The sequence below is a fragment of the Mesocricetus auratus genome, unplaced genomic scaffold (assembly GCF_017639785.1).
Source record: "Mesocricetus auratus isolate SY011 unplaced genomic scaffold, BCM_Maur_2.0 Super-Scaffold_100004, whole genome shotgun sequence".
Classification (NCBI taxonomy): Eukaryota; Metazoa; Chordata; class Mammalia; order Rodentia; family Cricetidae; genus Mesocricetus; species Mesocricetus auratus.
Genome location: NW_024429189.1, coordinates 34,426,618 through 34,448,108, shown reverse-complemented (window position 1 = coordinate 34,448,108; position 21,491 = coordinate 34,426,618). Strand labels below are relative to the sequence as shown.

The 21,491-nt window shown below is 39.8% G+C and overlaps 1 protein-coding gene and 1 pseudogene across 6 annotated transcripts in view; one reads left to right on the top strand and one right to left on the bottom strand.

Annotated features, from left to right (window-relative positions):
• Positions 1-7,822: 7,822 nt before the first annotated feature.
• Positions 7,823-8,398, top strand: LOC101824124 (annotated as a pseudogene).
• A 5,774-nt stretch (positions 8,399-14,172) lies between these two features.
• LOC101843810 (sodium channel protein type 2 subunit alpha) overlaps positions 14,173-21,491 on the bottom strand; it is a 132,514-nt gene continuing 125,195 nt past the window's right edge. For all 6 annotated transcript variants that reach the window (XM_021232913.2, XM_040745473.1, XM_040745476.1 and 3 more), the window contains exons 26-27: positions 20,562-20,832; positions 14,173-17,861 (exon numbers count right to left, since the gene is read on the bottom strand). In XM_021232913.2, coding sequence (XP_021088572.2) covers positions 16,666-17,861; positions 20,562-20,832 — 1,467 coding nt within the window. In that variant the 3' untranslated portion in view covers positions 14,173-16,665. The remainder of the gene's footprint in view (positions 17,862-20,561; positions 20,833-21,491) is intronic.

Genomic DNA, 21,491 nt, shown 5'->3' with positions numbered 1-21,491 from the left:
TTCCACACCAATTTTCACAGTGGCTGGACCAATTCACATTTCTGTCAGTAGTCTTCAAAGGTTCCCTTCATTTCATGTATAAGAAAAGGAAAGGTTTATGTTGACTGATATTTTCAGAGATTTCAGTTCACAGTTGGCTGAACCAATTGCCTTGGGCTTGAAGAGGAGAGTCGTCACAGTGGCAGGAACATGTGGGAGAGGCTGTTCCTATCTAGGAAGCAGGAGGACAGACAGCAAAGGGAAAGAGACTGAGGACATGGCAATCACTGCAGAGCAAGCCTGTGTCACCTACATTCCTAGCTACACCTTATCTCCTAATATTTCCACTACCTTCCAAACAGAACTAAAACCTGGGGACTGAGACTCTAAGATATGACACCATACGGGACACTATATAGTCAAACCATAGCATTCTGACCCTGGCCTTCCAAAGCTCATACACATCTCACCATTATGTGTAAAATGCCTTCAGTCTATCTCCCAGAATCCCTAAAGTCTCACAGCAAGTCTGATTTCTGCACTAATACTTAAGGCGAATTCTTAGCTATGCGTCCTCACTTAAAAAAATTACACACTTCCATATAAATTGTCACAGGATAGGTATTCCAATTCTGAAAGGAGGAGACAGGATATAGAAAGGAGAGAGCAGACAAAATCGAGATTGCAACTGAACAGGATAAATATTAAATCCTGTGGTAACATGTGTAGCAACCAGGGCATGTTGTGGTGTGATGTGACGTCTAAAAGGCTTCGGTATCCCATTCCAGATATATCCTACATGGCCTCCTCTTGGCTGGCTCTACATATTGCCTTGACAGGTAATCCATATATCTGACATTTCCAATCTGATTGGGTCTCCACTGCATCTTATGCCTACTCTCAAGACTTCATGGAGCCATCTCACAGGCTGTCTTCACGGATGCCACATCTACCATTTGCTGTTGGGCCTCCTGGGCTTTTTGATGAACTAACAATAGAAAGAGTAATAAGCCTGTAACTCCTCCCTTCTTCACGCCTGCAGAACTACCATCAGAGGATCACATCAAGTCCTACACTAAGTAGTAACCTGTTTCCTGCCTCTCTCGGACCATAGATGCTGAGCATGGTGGAATGGGTACCTAGGTGGCCTAGCTCAGAGAGATGAATCTTGGGTTAGACCACTTCCCAGGCCAGCCAATGTGAGCATAATGCCTGCCCTGAGGCAGTGTTCTCTTCCTGAGGGAAAGTCTTAAATGAGTTTATACCTTGGTACCCTAATGGTGTAAGACTTGAATGAGTGGTGTCTTGTTGACACCTGGTATGTCCTCAGAGCATCCTTCCTAGCTTCCTAGATGAAAATACTTGGGTGTCTTTTGATGCCGTAATCTCTTGGGAAAGCATGCCTTCTTTGGCCTCAGCTTTAATAGCGTTCCCTTTCTTACAACACCACAAGTTTTAAAAAATGTTTCTCTTTGTAGTTTGTATTCCATTTATTACAACAAACCTGGGTGAAGATGACCAGCAATGCTCACAATACAGCTTCTTTTATTTTGTATGTACTTTTAAATTTAAATTAGAAACAAGCCTGCTTCACATGTCAATCTAGCTCTCTCTCCCTTCCCTCCATCCCCGGCCCCCGCCTACCCCCATCCCAAAGCCCCTCTGCTCCCCACGGAGGGTGAGGCTCTCCATGGGGGAATCCACAAAGTCTGTCATATCATCTGGGCAGGGACTAGCCCCTCCCCCACGTGTCCAGGGTGAGAGAGCATCCCTCTATGTGGAATGGGCTCCCAAAATCTATTCGTATGCCAGGGATAAATACTGATCCACTACCAGAGGCCCCATAGATTGCCGAGGCCTCCTCACTGACATCCCTGTTCAGGGGGTCTGGATCAGTCCCATGCTGGATTCCCAAGCATCAGCCTGGGAATCAGGAGTTAACCCTTGTCAGGTCAGCTGTTTCTAGGGGTTAAACCAGCCCAGTCTTAATCCCTTTGGTCATCAGTTCTGCTTCTCTGTTACTGGCTTTCTTGAGTTCAGCTCAGTGCTTAGCTGTGGGAGTCTGCCTCTTCTTCCATCAGCCACTGAATAAAGTTTCTGTTTCCCTGACTCTCTGGCCATGGGATTGTAGGCTGGCACTCCCCAGAACTATGTCTAAAATCCATATACGAGAGACTACATGCCATGTTTCTCTTTTTGTGACTGTGTTACCTCACTCAGGATGGTTTCTTCTGGTGTCATCCATTTGCCTGCAAATCTCAGGATTCCATTGTTTTTTTTCTGCTGAATAGTACTCCATTGTGTAAACGTACCACATTTTCTCTATCCACTCTTTGGTTGAGGGACATCTAGGTTGCTTCCAAGTTCTGGCTATTACAAATTATGCTGCTATGAACATAGTGGAACAGACAGCCTTGTTGTATTAATGGGCATTTTTTGGATATATGCCTAAGAGTGGAGTTGCTGGGTCTTGTGGTAGGTTTATTCCCATTTTTCTGAGGAATCTCCATACTGATTTCCAAAGTGGCTGAACAAGTTGGCACTCCCACCAGCAATGGAGGAGTGTTCTCCTTTCACCACATCCTCTCCAGCATAAATTGTCATTGGTGTTTTTGATTTTAGCCATTCTGACAGGAGTGAGATGGTATCTGAGAGTTGTTTTGATTTGCATTTCCCGGATGGCTAAGGATGTTGAGCACTTTCTCAAGTGCCTCTCAGCCATTTTAAACTCCTCTATTGAAAATTCCCTATTTAGTTCTGCAGCCCACTTTTTAATGGGATCCTTTGGTGTTTTGGAGACTTGCTTCTTGAGTTCTTTGTAAATTTTGAAGATCAACCCTCTGTCAGATGTGGGGTTAGTGAATATTTTTTTCCCATTCTGTGGGCTGCCTTTTTGTCTTGCTGACTGTGTCCTTTGCCTTACAGAAGCTTCTTAGTTTCAGGAGGTCCCATTTATTCATTGTTGATCTCACTGTCTGTGCTAGTGGTGTTATGTTCAGGAAGCTGTCTCCTGTACCAATTCGTTCAAGGGTACCACCCACTTTCTCTTCTAAGAGGTTCAGTGTGGCTGGATTTATGTTGAGGTCTTTGATCCATTTGGACTTAAGTTTTGTGCATGGTGATAAACATGGATCGATCTGCATTCTTCTACATGCCAGCCTCCAGTTATTGGCACTGCTTTTCTTCATGAGCCTGTATGATCAAGACCTCAGCGAAACCAATTAGAGGGGGGGAATATCTGTTTGGGATCACAGCTTCAGTCCTTGGTTGACTGAACCCAATTCACTGAGCCGGAGTGGAGGCAGAACAATATGGCAGTAGGAGCAAGTGCCAGGGGTTCACTCTTAGTGTCTGAAGAAGTGGGTAGGGGGGAGAGCCTGCAGATAGGAGCCATCTTTCCAGGCCATGCTGGGAGGGAGCTGCTTCTTCCAGCTAAGGCCTCATCTCCCCAGATCATACCAACATGTGAGTCTGCCGGTGACAATGTACTCCAGCCTTAACAGTAGTGGTTTATTTCTACTACGGCAGAATGGCAGCTGCTGGGGAATGCGACACACCATTTACATTATTTACTGAGAATAGTTTCTTAAATATTTCCAAGTCATTCTGCTCCATTGAAATCCTGCTTCCAGATTCCTAGAGGCTCCGGTAGCCAGGGCTTTCTGGTTTTCATCACCGTGTGGTCTTTGCAACTCAACAGCTTGTGCCTTTCCCACGCAGTCCCATGTTTTGGAAGATGGGGACCACTGGCTTTATATAGAAGCCAGGCCTATAATTACAAGCTCTAATTGGAGTGCCTTGACTCAGATCTACCCCGGAGCCTGTGTCTGCCCTGCCTGACTCTCCATACTGCCTTTTGATTTTGCTTTGGCTGGTAGAGAGAGGGCATTCTTATTGCATAAAGAGTCGTGTATTTTGTGGTTTTGGAGCTGGAAAAAATTCCACATTGGTGGATACACAGCAGACACTACATTTTTCTCCTTAAGCCACTGGCCGCAGACATTCAAGGACACGATGGTCTAATTATTTTATTCCTGGGACAGCTACAAGAAGTAGCTTCTGTAAAGAACTCTAATAAAGTTGTTTTAATTTAAATAGATGATTTTTATTCTACTTATGAAAAATAATGCTTTCAGTGTTCTACCAATTGCAGTGGTCATGAAGAAATATTTGAAATTCCCTGAAGATGTGAATTATTGGAGGGTTCCCTTTTTCTGTCTTCACTTGAGACTTTGAACTGCTTCCATTAACCGTTTCTTTAATGTTGTGGTTTGTTGATGCTGGCTTAATTTTGCAACCATGAGATTGTCATTCAACGAAAAAAATATTTACTGGACACTTCACAAACTCCCCTTTTAAGAGATACATTCAAATACAGCATAATTTCCTTTAGCAGTTACTAAAATATATGTTTTCTTCCAATGTTTACACCTAAAGTACAAATAAAATAAACTGGGAGAGGGGTTTGCAAGGATAAAAGCCATTCCCCCCCAAATAGTAAATGGCTTGGTTCATAATGGAAACAGCGCCCCCTAGTGGAGACAAGCTGAGTAATGATTGCCAAATAGTTGCTTTCATAAAACTTCACTGAGGTTTTGAAATTCATAATGTGACCATTTAAAGTGGAAGTAGTCAGTATATCTTCAGTGTTATTTAAACAACAGCTCTATAATTCACAGCTTTTGTCACTTCATAAACACCAACCACCTGCCACTTTTTTTTTCTGCCCTCCTAGTCCTTTTCATATACATATTCTAAGGGTATCATAGTAAATGGACTATACAACCCATGACATTTGGTCTCTTTCTTCCTTCCCTTATCATGATGTCTTTGAGGCCCTCACAGTATTAGTATATATCAGTACTCCACCCTTGTCAATGGCTAAACAGTAGCCCACTGTGTTTATGTGCTCAAATTCATCTATCCACAGATGGGCATTTTAGATTGTTTCCAATTTCTTCTGTTATAAACAATTCTTATTTGGATATAATTTCTATAAGGACATATGTACCCCTTTCTCATAGGTGTATGCCTAGAGGCATATTTGCATATGTTAATTCTGGGGTTAAATCTTTGAGGAATTGAACAAAAAAAAAGCCAACTAAGAAACAGCAGAAAATAATTTTCTAGAATATTGAGAAATTTTCCCGAAGAATCACTGTTAGTTTGGGAGAAGAATGGCAGTCCCTACTAGATTTTTCTTCCTTTAAATAAAGTCTTTCACTGCAGGTGCTTCTAGAACAGGACATGAAATATAACCACTTTCAACATTCTAACACTGTTTTCAGAATGAGAGTTATCAAATTGAAAACACGGGTGCAAGCATTTATGCTTATTATGGTAGGTTTTGGCATGTTTTCCGTTGCATCCCACTTTCTCAATGAGTTTCTCTCATTTTCCTGAACCCTCTGTGTTACGAAGACTATGAGGCTTTCTGTTCAAATAACAAAAGACAGTTACCCCAGCAAATGAAAAAAGATTTCAACTTCACATTTGGGATATATAAGTCGGTAGTAACATTTGGGTTTCGCATGTGAAAATGCAAATTTCAGAGAGCTTAACAAATACAGACCCCAGTAGAAGAAGATTATGTAAAGGAGCTTCCCATCTCGTAGAAAACGGAAGGCAATTTCCGTGGCTGTCCAGTGGGTATCCATCAATATCACTCAGCTAACAAACCCTGTAACCAATGACAATGATCTGCCTGCAACATACACGTGTTGCAATTGTGGCACGGATGCGATGGGAGTAACCAACCTCTTTTAAGAAAACCGCATGAGTCAGCGAGATTCAGAGAAATGGCAGCAGCACTCCGTGTCCATTCAGGATGTAAACCTCTGAGCACATTTGGAACTGTGAGGTCCGCTGAAGAACGTGTGTGGGCATCTACTAACACAGAGCAGCAGCAAACACTAAGCGGCATGCTCAACGGTGAATATTTCAGAAACAAAGCATCCTCACTCTTTCTCTGGGATTATATCGGATGGCTATCCACAGCAGTGAAGAGGAAAAGTGGAACTGTTGCGCGGTGGCTTGAGAAAAGCAAAGGTCCATGAATTAGGAGCCTAAAAACTCAGGGCATAAACCTGAAGGAAGCCTGAAGGAAGGTTTTCAATATACTAGTAAAAAGGAAGACTCCTTGAAGAAGCTAATCAAGAAGAAGACATTTTCCTTTTTATCAGAAGTGAATAAACAAATTCATTTTCTCAAATGAACAAGTTCTTGCAAAATTACAAATCACTAAAACTTAAAGGAAAAGAAAAAAGCTTAAGCCAACATCTGCTAAAGAACTTGAACTTGATATGTCTAGTTGAAAATGTTCACAGTGTTCAAATTCCACATTACTTGACACTACAAATATTCTTTCTTCCTACCAATATTCAAGGGAGGAATAAACCCATTCTTGTGGAAATTATTGCAGGAATGAGTATTGGCTAAAATGCTCAGCTATAGCACTGAGAATGAAGGAAAGGACATTAGCACATGTGAGAAAGATTTAGATGATTTTAACACATAGCACCCAGGAGTTCCAGGTGGAAATAAAAGAGGATGTGAAATTCTAAGTGCTAAAACCTGATAATTATCCTGACATGTTCCAAATTAAATATACTAGTAGACTTGCGAACTCTATATTATGTTAGAATGAATTCCAAATCCAATTTAGTAAAATGTGATTAGATGCAGAAAAATTCCAATACAAAAGATAATTTTAATTTAAACTAATACTTTAAAAGTGTATTTGAAATAAGACCAGTTTCAGTAAAGTTTTGTCTCCTTTGATCTTACTAATAGAATCCTCTTACAAATAGAATCCGAGGAAGTTTGAAAGATAAAATGAAGACATCCTTATTTTACGGAAGCAAAGGAAAGGGACTAATCAACATGCACATGTGTAGTGTAGAGTCTTGCCTACAGAAATCTGCATTTAATTGTTAAGAGTCAGGCAAGCTAAAGTTGAAATACTAGGCGAAATAGTAAATGAAAACAAGGTCTGTGGGGGCTAGAGAGATAGATTTATTGATAAAGTACTTGACATGCAAGATCCCAGCATCCTTGTAAAGAAGCCAGGTGTGCTGGTATAGCAGGAATACTAAAAATCAAGAGACAGATACTGAGGTTCAAGCAGACGATCAGAAAAGCAAAGCAGCCAACCACTAGAGAGTTCTTACCTCTACCAAGTCTCAGATCAAAAGAGCCAATCCTGTCCTCAGTGTGATTGCAAAATGATCACACTGCACTCCTGTCTCACACATCTTATGTTCCTCTATAGTGCTGGGATTAATGGCGTGCACCACCACCTCTACAGTAACTAGTGTGGCTGCTGGGATTAAGGGTGTGTCCCACCACTATCTGGCCTCTATGGCTGACTAGTGTGGTTGGCTTTGCACACTGATCTTCAGGCAAGCTTTATTTGTTAGATCATAAACAAGCTATCACCACATGCTGGCAATTGCTTGTAGCCTTAGTGTTGGGGAGAGAAAAAAGGGGACTTCTGTGGCTCACTGTCTAGGTGGTTTAGCCTAACTGATGCCTCCACGTCAATAAAAAGCTTCATCTTGAAGAAGGAGGAGGAGAACTCAAGCTTGATATGTGGCTTTCATGTAAACAAGCACATATATGCAGATGTGTAACTACACAAACACAAACACGTATCCTCATGTGTATGCACACACACAGAAAGAAAGAGAATGACAGTAATGCTCAGTAGTGTTAAAAAAATCCTCCATTGGTTCAGGAGAGAATACAAGTAGTGGTCATATTTTACATTAGGCATATGACTAAAATGTAAGAATAATCTTATAGAAAAGAGAAAAAGAAACTCTTTGCCCCATCTACAGCGAGCATGAAGACCATTCTCAGCAATCAGACTGTCGACATCCCAGAAAATGCGGACATCAGTCTGAAGGGGCGCACAGTCATTGTGAAGGGCCCCAGAGGAACCCTCCAGAGGGACTTCAATCACATCAGTGTAGAGCTCAGTCTCCTTGGGAAGAAGAAGAGGCGCCGGGTTGACAAATGGTGGGGTAACAGAAAGGAACTGACCATTGTCTGAACCATCTGCAGTCATGTTCAGAACATGATCAAGGGAGTCACACTGGGCTTCTGCTACAAGACAAGGTCTGTTCATGCTCACTTCCCCATCAATGTCGTTATTCAGGAGAATGGGTCTTTGGTTGAAATCCAATATTTCTTGCGTGAAAAATACATCCACAGGGTTCGGATGAGGACAGGTGTTGCTTGTTCTGTCTCTCAAGCCCAGAAGGATGAATTAATTCTTGAAGGAAATGATATTGAACTTGTTTCAAATTCAGCGGCTCTGATTCAACAGGTCACAACAGTTAAGAACAGAGATATCAGGAAGTTTTTGGATGGTATCTATGTGTCTGAAAAGGGAACAGTACAGCAGACTGATGAGTAAGACCTAAATTACCCGGTTCCAGAAACGAGATCTTGAATTTAAGTACGATTTGGGGTGTCTTTTGGGACAATTAAAGACTTATACTGAAAAAAAGAGATAGAGAGAGAGAGAGAGAGAGAGAGAGAGAGAGAGAGAGAGAGAGAGAGAGAGAGAGAGAGAGAGAGAGAAATGGAAGGTGGGCTCTTGAGATGTTATAGGATATCTGCACACTGTGTGAAGATGTGATTGGTGTAATAAAAACCTGAATGGTACAGAACCAGGCAGGAGAGCTTAGGTGGGACTTCTGGGCAGAGCGAGGAGCTCAGTGGATGAATCTAGGGATGAAGATTTCACCAGTGAGTTGCGGAGGAAGCTAGACACACAGTACCAAAGAGAGGTAAAGAGCCACCTGGAAAAAGTAAAAATTAATAGGAACAGGTTGTTTAAGTCATAAGGGCTAGTTGGAAACAAGTCTAAGCTAAGGCCAAGTTTTCATAATGAATAATAAGTCTGCAAGTCATTATTTGGGGCTCATGGATTCAAAGAAAGTCCAACAAGGAAGACCTGCTACAATGAGAAACTTTCCAATTAGCAGATATGTTGTAGAGCAAAATAAGGAAAATGCAATGTAAAAGAGGTCAGGAAAAAATAGGGTTTTCTGAAAATCAGAAATTATAAACAAAGTCATAGAAACAAAATAAACCCAAAATTCAATAAGGGTAACTATTAAGATTGAAAATTAATTAAAACTATCTGATCAAATATTTTTTAAAATGTAGTAATATTCCCTTAAAAATGTATTATTCTAAAAGCTGTGTGTACAGAAATCTTTAGGATAAATACAAGGGAATGAGAATGCCTGTCATTCCTGTAACAGCAGTACTTGAGAGGTTGAAAAAGAAGCATCAAGAGAACCAGCCCAGCCTGGGCTACAGGTGAGACTGCCTCAAAAATAAATAAACAAATAAATAATAAATAAATAAAGAACCAAGCAAATAAATAGATTAATAAACAAATACATAAGTGAAAGCAGATTCTTATTTGTCTCTGTGTACGAAAATCAACTCCAAATGAATCAAAAATCCTGATGTAAGACCTAAACCGGGTAGAAGGGAAAACACTTAAGCTTTCAATGCTGGACTTTGATTGCTCACAAAATAATGCCAGCAACTGGCTAAAAGGATTTGATAAAATTAGAAAACCTCTGCAGAGTGGGAGACATGGCTCAGTAAAGAGGCAGCCTACAGAATGGGGTAAAAAAATCTTTGCTACTTACATATCCGACAGAAGATTAGTATCTAGAAAATACAAAGAACTCAGAAAATGAAATAACAAGAAACCAAAGAACCCAGTCAGCAGATGGGGTAATGACACAAGGAGGCAGTTCTCAAAAGATGAAACACAAACGGCCAGTAAAAATACGAAGAATGTGTTCAACTTCAGTAGCCATCATGGAATTGCACAGAGACTGCGTTGAGGCGCCATCTCACCCCATTCAGAATGACAGTCACTGGTAAGTGGGGAACAGAAGGGAACTGTCACACACTGCAGATGGGATGCAGATACTATGAAAGACAGTATGGAGGTTCCTCAAAATAGATACAGTTTGACCCAGATATATCAATCCTGGGTGTTTACCTCAAAGACTCCAAGTGAACATGCCACAGAAATCCTTGCATGTCAAGGTGGATTACAGCTCTGTTCATAATAGTCAAGCTATACCTCAAAGGTAGCAGTCTGTCAATAGAAGATTGGATATAGAGAGGCGTAATGTATATAACACAAGGGGAAGGAGAATAAAGTCACACTGATTTCAGGAAGCTGGCTACAACTAGAGGCAATATTAAGTTAATTATGTGGGTCCCGTGAAGATAAGTATCACAGGGGCTCTCCCATTTGTGGGCCTTAGGTTTTATAGAGCTATCTAAACCACATGTGTATAGAGGATATGAAAGTAGATATGAAATTGTGTAGGTATAAAAGATACTAAAATGGGAGGGGCAAGAGAAGGGAGTGGGAAACAAGACAGGGCGGAGAAGTTTAAAGTGTAACATACGCTTTTGTTAGAATTGCCTTTTGTGATCTGGTATAATGAAGTGTAATAAGCATTATAATGGTTTAAAAAAAGTCAGGCATCCGACGTAAAATTCCTAAGCACCCCTGTGTCCCCAAAATTCACCAGACATGAAGGAGAGGAAAGGCCTTTATGTAAGATGTTGGATTAGGTGGAGATGGAAATAACTTGTTTCAGTTAGACGAAATTAGGTTTTTATTTATTTATTTATTTATTTTTGCTTATAAACCACCCACTTTATTTTTGTTATACCAGTCTGTTGTATGACACTATTTTTAAGGAGACCTGAACAAACATCTATTCATCCCAGATAGGGGGACCCAGGACAGACCAAAGTAAGGGTAGCATCCAAGGTCAACATAGGGAGGCAATGAGTTTTCTTGGGGTTACTTAGAGAATATGGGTGAGGGATTACTTAGAGAAACAGAAATGACTCAAAGATGACCACATCACCAAAACCCCACTCCAGTGTGGGTGAAGCTCATGACCGTTGGACCCAGGTGGAACACACTGCACAGACTATAAACAACTGGACGGATCTGAAAGGTTTTTTCCAGGTGATTTCCCTGGTCTGTTTGCAAATGAATGCTGCCTCAGCAATGAGTTAAACATATAAAGTTAATCCATGTTTCATCCTAAACTTTGCAGCATAACCAAACACGATCATTCAGAGTTTTTATTTCTTTCTTTATACCAAGGTGTCTTAGAAACTCTAATAAAGGAAAGTATTTATTTGGGGCTTGCTTACAGTTTCAGTTAGTCCGTGATTATCATAGCAGGAAGACAGTCATAACACTGGAGCCATAACTGAGAGCTCTATATCCTGGGGCAATGGGTAAGGGGAGTCTGGTGTGGGCTTTTGAAACCTCAAAGTCTACTCCCTACCAGTGAGAAACTTCCTCCGAAAAGGCCACACCTCCTAATCCTTCCCAAACAGTTCCACTACCTGTGCACCAAGCACTCAAACATATGAGCCTATGGGAGACATTTTCATGAAACCACTACAAGAGATTATGGATCCCATGGTGGTTTTGTTGTTATTGTTTTTAAGAAATATTTGAATCACAATTATTATGTGCACATGCATGCATGTGTGTACACTCATGCACGTATATGTATGTGTATGTGTGTGTGTGTGTGTGTGTGTGTGAACACTCATACATGCAAACACGCACAAATGCCATAGCACACGTGTGGAGGTCAGAGAAAAACTTTCGGTAGTTGTTTCTCTCTTTCCTCGGGGGGTGTCTTGGAGATTGAACTCAGACTAACTAGTTGAATCTAGTACATTAACTATTTGAAGGAGTAGCATCTCACGCCTGATTTCCCAGTGTTCCCACTGCCATTGTGCCTATTTGCGGGGTAATTACAGTAAACTGGCTTGCAAACAAGGTGAAACTGCCCAATGCCTTCCATGGGTTTGCTGTTGTAAAGAAATGAACTTTTGTAACCAAGAATACAGCAGTCATTTTTCTGCTAATCACAACACCATGGCAGTAGGAACAATGGAGGAGAGAAATAATTGCATTCACACTGAGGTGTTTGCATTAACTCATGTGAGACGGTCTCATTCGAATGCATGGATGCAACATGATACACGATCATGATGCATGGATTTCACAGACTCGGGTGACATGGTACATGCTAATGGGGTGAGAGTCTTGGGATCTTCTTTTTACACATGGAAACATTAAATGAATGTCAACCTGAAAAAAGAAATATTCATATAAACGAAATGAATAAACAAGTAAATAGTGAAATACATACATGAGAAAATGAGCTGCCTGGAAAATACTAGCCCAAACCAGGGGTAACCCCGCAGCACAGTGGTATCAGTTGGCACCGGTACAGTCTGCTGAGCAATAGTGTTCAGTCACCCCCTCTTTGCCAGCAGACTCTAGCATGACTTTGCAGAGGCTTTGTCTCTCATTGAAGCTATTCCTTCAGACAGTTAACTTGAAAGAAAATCCCATTTTTTACTTCTCTTTCTCTTCACAGTGCAGGGCCTGCTCACAAGAACCACACGGCTCAGGCTTGTCTGTATCTCTCAGTTCTGATTATGAAGTTAATGTGTAGCAGACACTTTTACTTTCATTTAGTGCACATGAACAGGATGAAAAACCCACCGGCAACAACTCAAAACAAAACAAACAAACAAATAAACAGAAACACAATTTGTGGATCTGGGAGGTCATTGTAACAATTAGATGCACTGTGTCCTTTTCACATTTTTCACCAGAAAGTGATAGGGCAAACATGCTTTCACTTGACAATCAGAACTACTGGCACCCAGGGAAGGATTCTTTCCCTTAGTGCTCTTTGTTTTGCCCCTTCCCCAGCCCTGTGGCTGGCCCCTATACCAGGCATTGCACAAGATTGTTTAGGAAGCAGCCTCTCACATTCTCCCCCCACTTTCCCATGGTCTTTCCTGCTGTCTGTACACCACAGAGCTCAGGAAAATAGCTGATTATGTGGGGAGCTTCAAGAAGAGAGTAATTGAATTTTGGAGTGATTCCAATCCTAGTCTTTTTTAAAAAATGTGTATGGTTATCTGGTCTACCTGTGTGTCTGTGCGCATGTATTATACCTTATACTTGCATAGATCAAAAGAAGGTGTTGGATCTCTAGAACTGGAGACACCAACCACGATGAGTCACCTTGTAGGTGCTGAGAACTAAACACCTGACCTCTGTAAAAACAGCAAGTGATGTTAGCCTACTGAGCCATCTCCCCAGGCCCTACTACTATCTAGCCTTGGATATTAAGGATGACTTGTCTAATTATTGTGAACTTCCATCTGTCCTGATTCCTGGTTCTCATGCAACAGGAGGCATGTTAGAGTTCCCTAGGGGCTTTTTATGAATTCCTAAACTACTGATTAAACTTCTCTTAGATACAAATTGCCCAGTATACATTATGGATGGCAGGGTGTCATATTGAACATTTGTGTGTGACTTGATGATTTTTCTCTAGATCATTTTAATTCTTTCCACCTAACAGAATGCTACAGGAGTGTAAGTGGATCAGTATCAATTCCTCATACTCTTCACATGGGAAGATAAATACTTCAGAACCGAGGCAACACCCTCTCCACATACTGAATTAAAAAATAGGCTCTGAAAATGACAGATGCTTTTTATGTAGAACATTTCCTATTGGTCATTGATTCTCAATCTTGCTATGATTCTTTAGCAGTGGAGAGTCTTGAAGTTGCTAGATGACTAGGTTTCACCTCCGGAGATAGGAACTCAATTGGCCTGCTCATCCAACATTGACATTTTTATTAGAAGCTTCACAAGTAATTCATCGATGCAATCAAAGTTGAGAGGCACTTCTCAAACTGCTCATAATTAAATGGGAAAAGCAAACTTGTGAATTTTGATTATGTATTTTATAGTATGAAAACCCAATATCTAAGCTTTCCTAGAAGTTATGCTGAGAAAAAATATAAAAAATGAATATACAGACAGTGTGTGTCATCTTCAAAGTGGCAGAATATTATTAACACAAGAGTCCAAGTGGACAGAGCTAAACAAAAATTTGGTGAATGGAAAAGAACCAAGGAAAAGAGTCTCCAGGAAAACTGCCAATCTCTGAGAGAGGGATTAAGCAAAGGACAAAGGAAAGTTGGTTGTGAATATGTAAGGAAGTAAAAGGAGAGACTGGAAAAGAAAATCAAATAACACGCAGACGGAAAGGAGAGAAGGTACACAACTTCAAATGTTAGTCAATTTTTTTATTAATTTTTTAGCTTCCCACTACTCTACCTGGTGCCATAGCTGGTTTTTTTGGCCAATATTAAAACTAGATATCCAATACACTCTCCTTAGTTTCCATTCCATGAAAAATTTAAAGATGAATTATTATACTTAATGTGTACTTTTTACATTTAAATTTCAGATAGATCATTCTTTACATGATAGAAATTTACCTCTATATGGCATCTTGAAGACAGAAACAGACAAAACAATAAATACAGAAACGAAAGCAAAACCTTTATTTTTTTTTGGCTTGAGTGTAATGTGGCTTACTGCTCTTTATGGTAATAGCATTTCCCTGCATGCATTCACCAACACACTACAAGTCAATAGCTTTAGCATAAAGAATCTACATTGAGTGCTGTTTGTGAAACAAAATGTTTTGCTGTAATTGGTAATATCATTTTACTATCTGGTTTTGTGGAAAAGGAAAAGGAAAAGAAAGGAAGAAAGAAGGAAAGAAAGGAAGAAAGGAAGTTTGGTTCCTATATCATATCTGATACAGCGCTAGTGCCATGTGGATCAGTAAGATTCTATCTAGTCATCTATCTATCTGTGTAAACAAACATTAAAAAAGATGGATGAGTACTAGGGGGAAATGTTAGGTGAGGACATCCCGTTCAAGCAATGCCAAGAGTATCATCTGCTCCCTTTGAAACCTCTTGTCAATGATAAGGCATTACTACTGAAAGCAAATGAACGCTAGACTTGGCTTGAGAACTGTTTCATGTAGAAATATGTGCAAGTCCACAGAACCAACAACGAGAGCAGAAACCTACACTGCCTCTCAGTCTTTATCTCCTATTTTTATGAAGTGCCTTAATTAAGACGTGCTCAGAACAGAAACTAACAATATGACTGTGACATCAACCTGAAGATACTTTTAATTTTTCATTTTATGTACAAAAGGCTGAAAAATAAAGTAAAATGAACCTGCCCCCCCTTTTTTATAGTCTTTATATTTTCTTAGAAAACTCTAACCATATACTTTCAACAGATCTAAGCAGTTTGCCACTATATATGGTCAGACTTCCCACCAGAGTGTTCAATTAAGGTTGGGCGGGGGCGGTGGGACAAAGAACCCATCCAGTGTCAGGAAGAACAAGTCCTGATGGAATAATTGCTTCACTTCACTCTGACGTATGGCTTCCCTTTTAGACAGCAGAAGGGTTAAGATACAGCAGCATCAGCAAGAGAGACATGCAGCAGTGACAGCTTCAAATTCTAAGGGAACCAGTGACACCATGTCACCTGTTGAAAGCTTGCAAACTATACTTAACTGTGGTACATATTTGATGCAGTAAATACTGTGCTTAAATCATTTTTGCTTGATCAAACATGCGCCACTGGGTAAAATTACTATTTACAAAGCAGACTTTTTTTCTTAAATTGACATACTCTATGTCAGCCTTACCAGGAGCAGATGGCTAAGCAACAATACTGCAGGAAAAAGCAGAATCAACTTCAGAAAGTGGCAGTGGGGATGGTTTTTGGTCAGTTCAGGTTTCTTAGAAAGGACTGATAGGATATTTTTTGCCAAAGGACACTTATCAAAAAATGTTATAGTCATGCTGCCAGGACTCTGAGCATGTGATGGTCTGTGTGTGCATGTGTATGCATGTGTGTATACATATATATGTATATACACGGCCATATACATATATACATATATACATGTACATATAATGAATTATGTAAAAATAAAACAACTCTTTGATGGTTGTGATTCTATGGAACATTTACAGGCACATTAAAAGTCTTCTGGATGGAACACCTTAAAAATATGGATAGCTATTTAAGCACCTCAAAAATCTAAAAACATCCTGAAATGAGGAGTAAACTCTTTCCTTGTGTGATGGGATTATTTTCATGTGTGAATGAGAACTGCAGCATGCCTTCATTGAAAATAGATCTCGTTATACATAGAGAAATGTAGAATCCCTCCTTAATCCCTCTCCCCAAACATAAACCCATTTACAAAAATAGTCACATATAAGAGTAAACAACCTGTGAATTAAAAAAAAAGTGATCAATTCACAGCACACATTTTGTAAAAATATGGCAGGTGTGGCAGTTAAAACACAAACAGTGGTGACAGTTACTGCTATCAAGTGTCACATGTTAAATTTACATCAAAATTTAACTTCCCTCCCCGTTTCCATTGTTCCTATAGTCTGAGTAGCCATTGTTGCCCGCTCTTCAGCAGTGTCAGCTGGTTGTGGAAACAGAAACATCCTGTCGGTGCTGTTTGTCTGGTGTAGTGAGTCCCAGTTTGCTGACCCGAGGTCCTGTCTTGTTATAGGCACTGACCTTAAGTATACACTTGTAGAGAGACAGTCAGTTTGGCATAGACCTCCTGCGGGAGTCACAGATACATCACCAATGCAGGCTGTAAACAGTTGATCACAAAATGGAATATTCTTGTTTTTTTTTAATTTTTTTGATTTATTATTTACTCATTTTTTACTTTCCCTGATATCTTTCCCTTTGTCCTCCTTTTCCGATTTGTCCTTTTCAAATTTTTCCTTCTCTGGTTTGGTGACGCTATCATAGGAAGGTGGAGAAGTGGTGGAAGGCGTCACATCAGTTTTCTCCGGAGTTGAATTCTCGTTTAGTTTATCGATGATGATGTCTTCTTTGATGGGTGTCCCCTCGCCTTCTTTGCCCTTGTCTTTTTTATATATGGATGACACTTTCTTAACTTTCTGCTTCAGGACATAGCGCCTATAAGCTCTCTGGATGACGATAGCGGACACCTCCTCTTGTTTGCGTTTCAAAGTGGTGGTGATGGGTTCATAAGAGACTTTGGAAGGATTGGAAGCCATGAACCGTTCTTCCATCTGGATTCGAAGGGCATCCATCTCTCCACTCTCACCCAGGACCCGCTTTGTAAAAGCAAATAAGATGTCCAGGCAGTGGATGCGGTCTCCACTCACCATGGGCAGATCCATGGCAATGAGCTGGACTTTGTTTGGCTTTGCGATGAGAAGGGGAGGATCCAGGGCAGCCGCAAAGTCCGACAGCTTGCAGAACTCTATGAACTGAGTGGCATCAGGGTCGAACTTCTCCCAGACCTCATAAAACATCTCAAAGTCGTCCTCACTCAGGGGCTCTGCACTTTCTTCAGTGGCAACACTGAAGTTCTCCAGGATGACGGCGATGTACATGTTCACCACAACCAGGAAGGATATGATGATGTAGCTGACAAAAAAGAAAATCCCCACGGATGGGTTCCCACAGTCGCCCTTCACCGAGCTTCCGGGGTGATCTTTTTCAGGATCACAGTCAGGAGGTCCGCTATTTAATATAGGTGCCAGCAGCCCATCCCAGCCTGCTGAGGTGGTGATTTGGAACAGGCAGATCATGCTGTTGCCGAAGGTCTCAAAGTTGAACATGTCATCAATCCCAACTTCCCTCTTAACGTAGGCAAAGTTGGACATCCCAAAGATGGCGTAGATGAACATGACCAGGAAAAGCAGGAGGCCGATGTTGAAGAGCGCGGGGAGAGACATCATCAGAGCAAAAAGCAAGGTGCGGATCCCCTTGGCGCCTTTGATCAGGCGTAGGATTCGGCCGATCCTGGCCAGGCGGATGACTCGGAAGAGGGTAGGGGACACAAAGTACTTCTCTATCAGCTCGGCGAGAAACATTCCTGTAGAAAAATGATAGCCGATAATGTTAATGGCGACAGCAAGGAAAAGTTTTATAGGGTTAAGATAAGTACTATCTAGTTTACAAATTGCATATATAAGAATTACATAAATACCAATATATACATTTATTAATAGCTTTATCTAATGCAGCTATAATATGGATATGTGTGTATGCGTATGTTTATATATGTATATATATATGCATTGTGTAGGAAAGTAAAATACAACATTTATTCACTAAAATAACTGGTGTATTTGGTGTTGTACCATTGGTCTTTACTCTATATGAAGATATTGAAAGCATTTTTCTTCATTAACATATCTTTTATCAAAGAAAGATCAAACTATTAGAGGTTAAAAGATGTCACAAATTTTAAAGTGACCGAGCACAGAAATGGACTTACACTACTAAAACACTAGGGCTACTGTTCGTGGAAGAACTACAAGATGAAGCATGTAATTTCCCACTGTGTGCTCTAAATGAGAACTCATGATGAGTGTACTTCCGTCTCAGATAGCTGAACACATGTACCATAGAACAGAGTCTTGGGCAGTAGATTCCCTTGGAATAGACGTTTAAATCTTGTCTTAATACATCATTGTATTAGCAAAATGTCAACTTTTGTCTGTGTTAAACAATATTTTCAGAGTCTTCTTTCATAGTAAACAGAGATCCCAGTGAACGAATCTGCATTATTTGACTCAACAGTACAGTATTGCCCTGAGCAAAAATAACTGGAGCAGTGACTTGACTTGTCCTAGGTAAGGGAGTTGATAAGTGGTGGAGAAAGGGAAGCCTCAAGGCATGTCTTCTTTACCCCAAATCATTCTTTAAAACTTTAAGAATGTTTTAATTATACATAAAACTTAAAACTGTGTATATTCGCGGGATAGCAGGACATGTTTCCATATAAGTATACACTGTCTAATGTTCTAATGTCTTTATCTTGAAACCTTTATCTTTATAGTGAAAATATTCAAAATCCTTTCTCACCTGTTTAGAGTATGAAGTGTATTAGTGTTATCTGTAACGGTCCTGTGATGCAGTTATACTCTAGAACTTTTTGCTTCTATGAACTCATTGGTTCCCATTGGTTAGCTCATCTCGCCCTCTTTATACTCTACAGCCTTGGCTCACCACCCATCCATTCTCCCCTCCTATGAGGTCAAGTTTTTGTATCCTCCATTTGCCTGCCTCACAGAACTCTGGCACAGTGGTGCAGAGTCGGTAAGAGGTGAACATATAGATGCAGATGTCCCTCTCAGTGTTTGTGCTCTGGTTTCAGATATAAAGTCACATACGAGAAAGCCAATTGCGGGACTGGAGAGCTAAGATGGCTCAGTGGTTCAGAGCACCTGAAGCTCTTCTAGAGGACTCAGGTTCTGCTCCCAGGACCCGCATGCCAGCTCACAATTGCCTCTGACTCCAGTTCAGGCAATCCAGTGCCCTCTTCAGACCTCAGTGAGCCCTGCATGCACTTGGTACACAGACATATGCAGGCAAAGTACCCATACATACATATATACATACATACATACATACATACCCACATATATTTTTTAAAGAAAACAAATTACACAAATCTTCTGGTTGTTTTCTTACTTCATATAAATGTTAATAATTATAGTATGCTTCAGTTTAAATACAAAATGCTGTTATGTCCAAAAAACTTTTGCACATAATTAAAAATAACTTTTTGCTAAAAAATGTTATCATCATCTAAGCTGTTGAAAAGATGGCGCAGACTGACTTGCCAAATGTGGAGCTGTTATGACTTTCAGTTTGTATTGAAAACAGTATCTGAAAAGTGTGGAAACATGAGGCACACCTGGACATACTTTTTCCCTCTCAGTATCCATATTCCCATTCTTCAAATGGGCCCAACCTTGTAACTGGGACCCATTCACTGATAGATCATTTTTCTAATATCTTTAGGGCACTGAGGTTTCATCTTAGTATCAGTAATTAATAATAATAATAAAATAAGAGTCAAGCCTTTCCTTAAATCCTGTTATATTTACTTTCAGCTTCTTACTTGATATCCTATACTTGAACACTTACTATGTTATGATGATAATGAATCCAATTTGGGTTTCTGAATATAATGTTTACTTGTAAAAAGGAATAGTGGACACTATTGAGAGCTATCTGAACTCAAGAAAATCATGAAGCCTATGTGTATCATTTGTGTGCAAATGCACATATATACTACTCCAATTATCAAAAAGATGATATTTATGTATTATCTGGCTACTTTTAAGGACTTATGCATAAGCAAGCATAGGGTGCTTATTCCAAACAGTAGTTGTTTATATTATAAGAATGTGACTGAGTATAGAAGATAACCTAAATTGCAGTTATTGGCTTTTAAATTGAGGCAAGATAGGAAAAAGAAAAAAACAGCACATAACTTCATGAACAGATGAAATAGCAACTATGAAAAACAAAAAGAAATGGATTATTAGGTTTTATCTAAAATTTTGAAGATAAGAAATATCTCTAAGACTTTTAATGATAGACTATAACTAGTAAATATTTTTTCCTTTTTTTGTTTGTTTTTTGAGACAGGGTCTTCCTATGCAGTCCAGGCTATCCTGGAATTTGATATTTGCCTCAATCTCCCAAATATGGGAGGTTACCAGAATTTTTCCCCACACCTGGATCTATTAGGTAAAGGGGTAAAAGCTTTCTTTCTTACCTACAATGGAGAGAATGACCACCACAAAATCAAAAATATTCCATCCAATGGTGAAATAGTAATAGCGTAGGGAGATGAGCTTAAGCACACACTCGCCAGTGAACAGCACAATGAACACCAGGTTGATCCAGTACAGGATGTTGGTCATCTCCTGACTCTGGTCGTCAGTTTCTACCATCATGGTGACCATGTTGAGGCAGATGAGGATCATGATGCTGATGTCAAAGACTTGTTTGGTTACAAAATCAAAGACCATCCCTTGAAATTTGTTCTGAAACAAACAACACGCACAAGTACAGTCAGAAACATGTTATGAAGATCTCACTCAACTTACCTCTTTCAACTTAGTAATATGAACACTTGTCTTCTGTGAAAATATATTATTTTTGTGGCATATGTTGTCAACAGTTTTTTTTGTATTGGTGTAATCAACTTTTCTCAAGTGAATTTGCTTCATTCATATTCACACTATGAACTTTATTTTAAAAAATGATATTGAGAATAGCTGATGATCTCAGGACCCCAAACATCAGTACATGACTGTGATGGACAGTATTTGAAACCGTAACAAACATTTTTATTCCGTGTTCTGGGAGGTGGATATTAACACTGCCCTTAAAGAATGAATAAATACTTGTCCTGGATTTCCTCTTGCTTTCTGCCCAACCTTCTTCAACTATGTTCTCTCCTCAAAGCATCTTTATCTTCCATTGTCACGTTTATAATAGATATGCTTAAAATTTATAATTTAAGAAAAAATATTAGTGGGAAAACTGATAAAATTGGATCTAATTCTTTATTTTGTGATATTCTGTTAAGGTTAATTTCTTAGCTATGAGAACTTTTTTTGTAGTTACATGAGGTGTATTTCTACTCCCTTCCCACAGGTAAATACATGTGAGTATTATACAGAGTGGCTCTCTTGTAAAA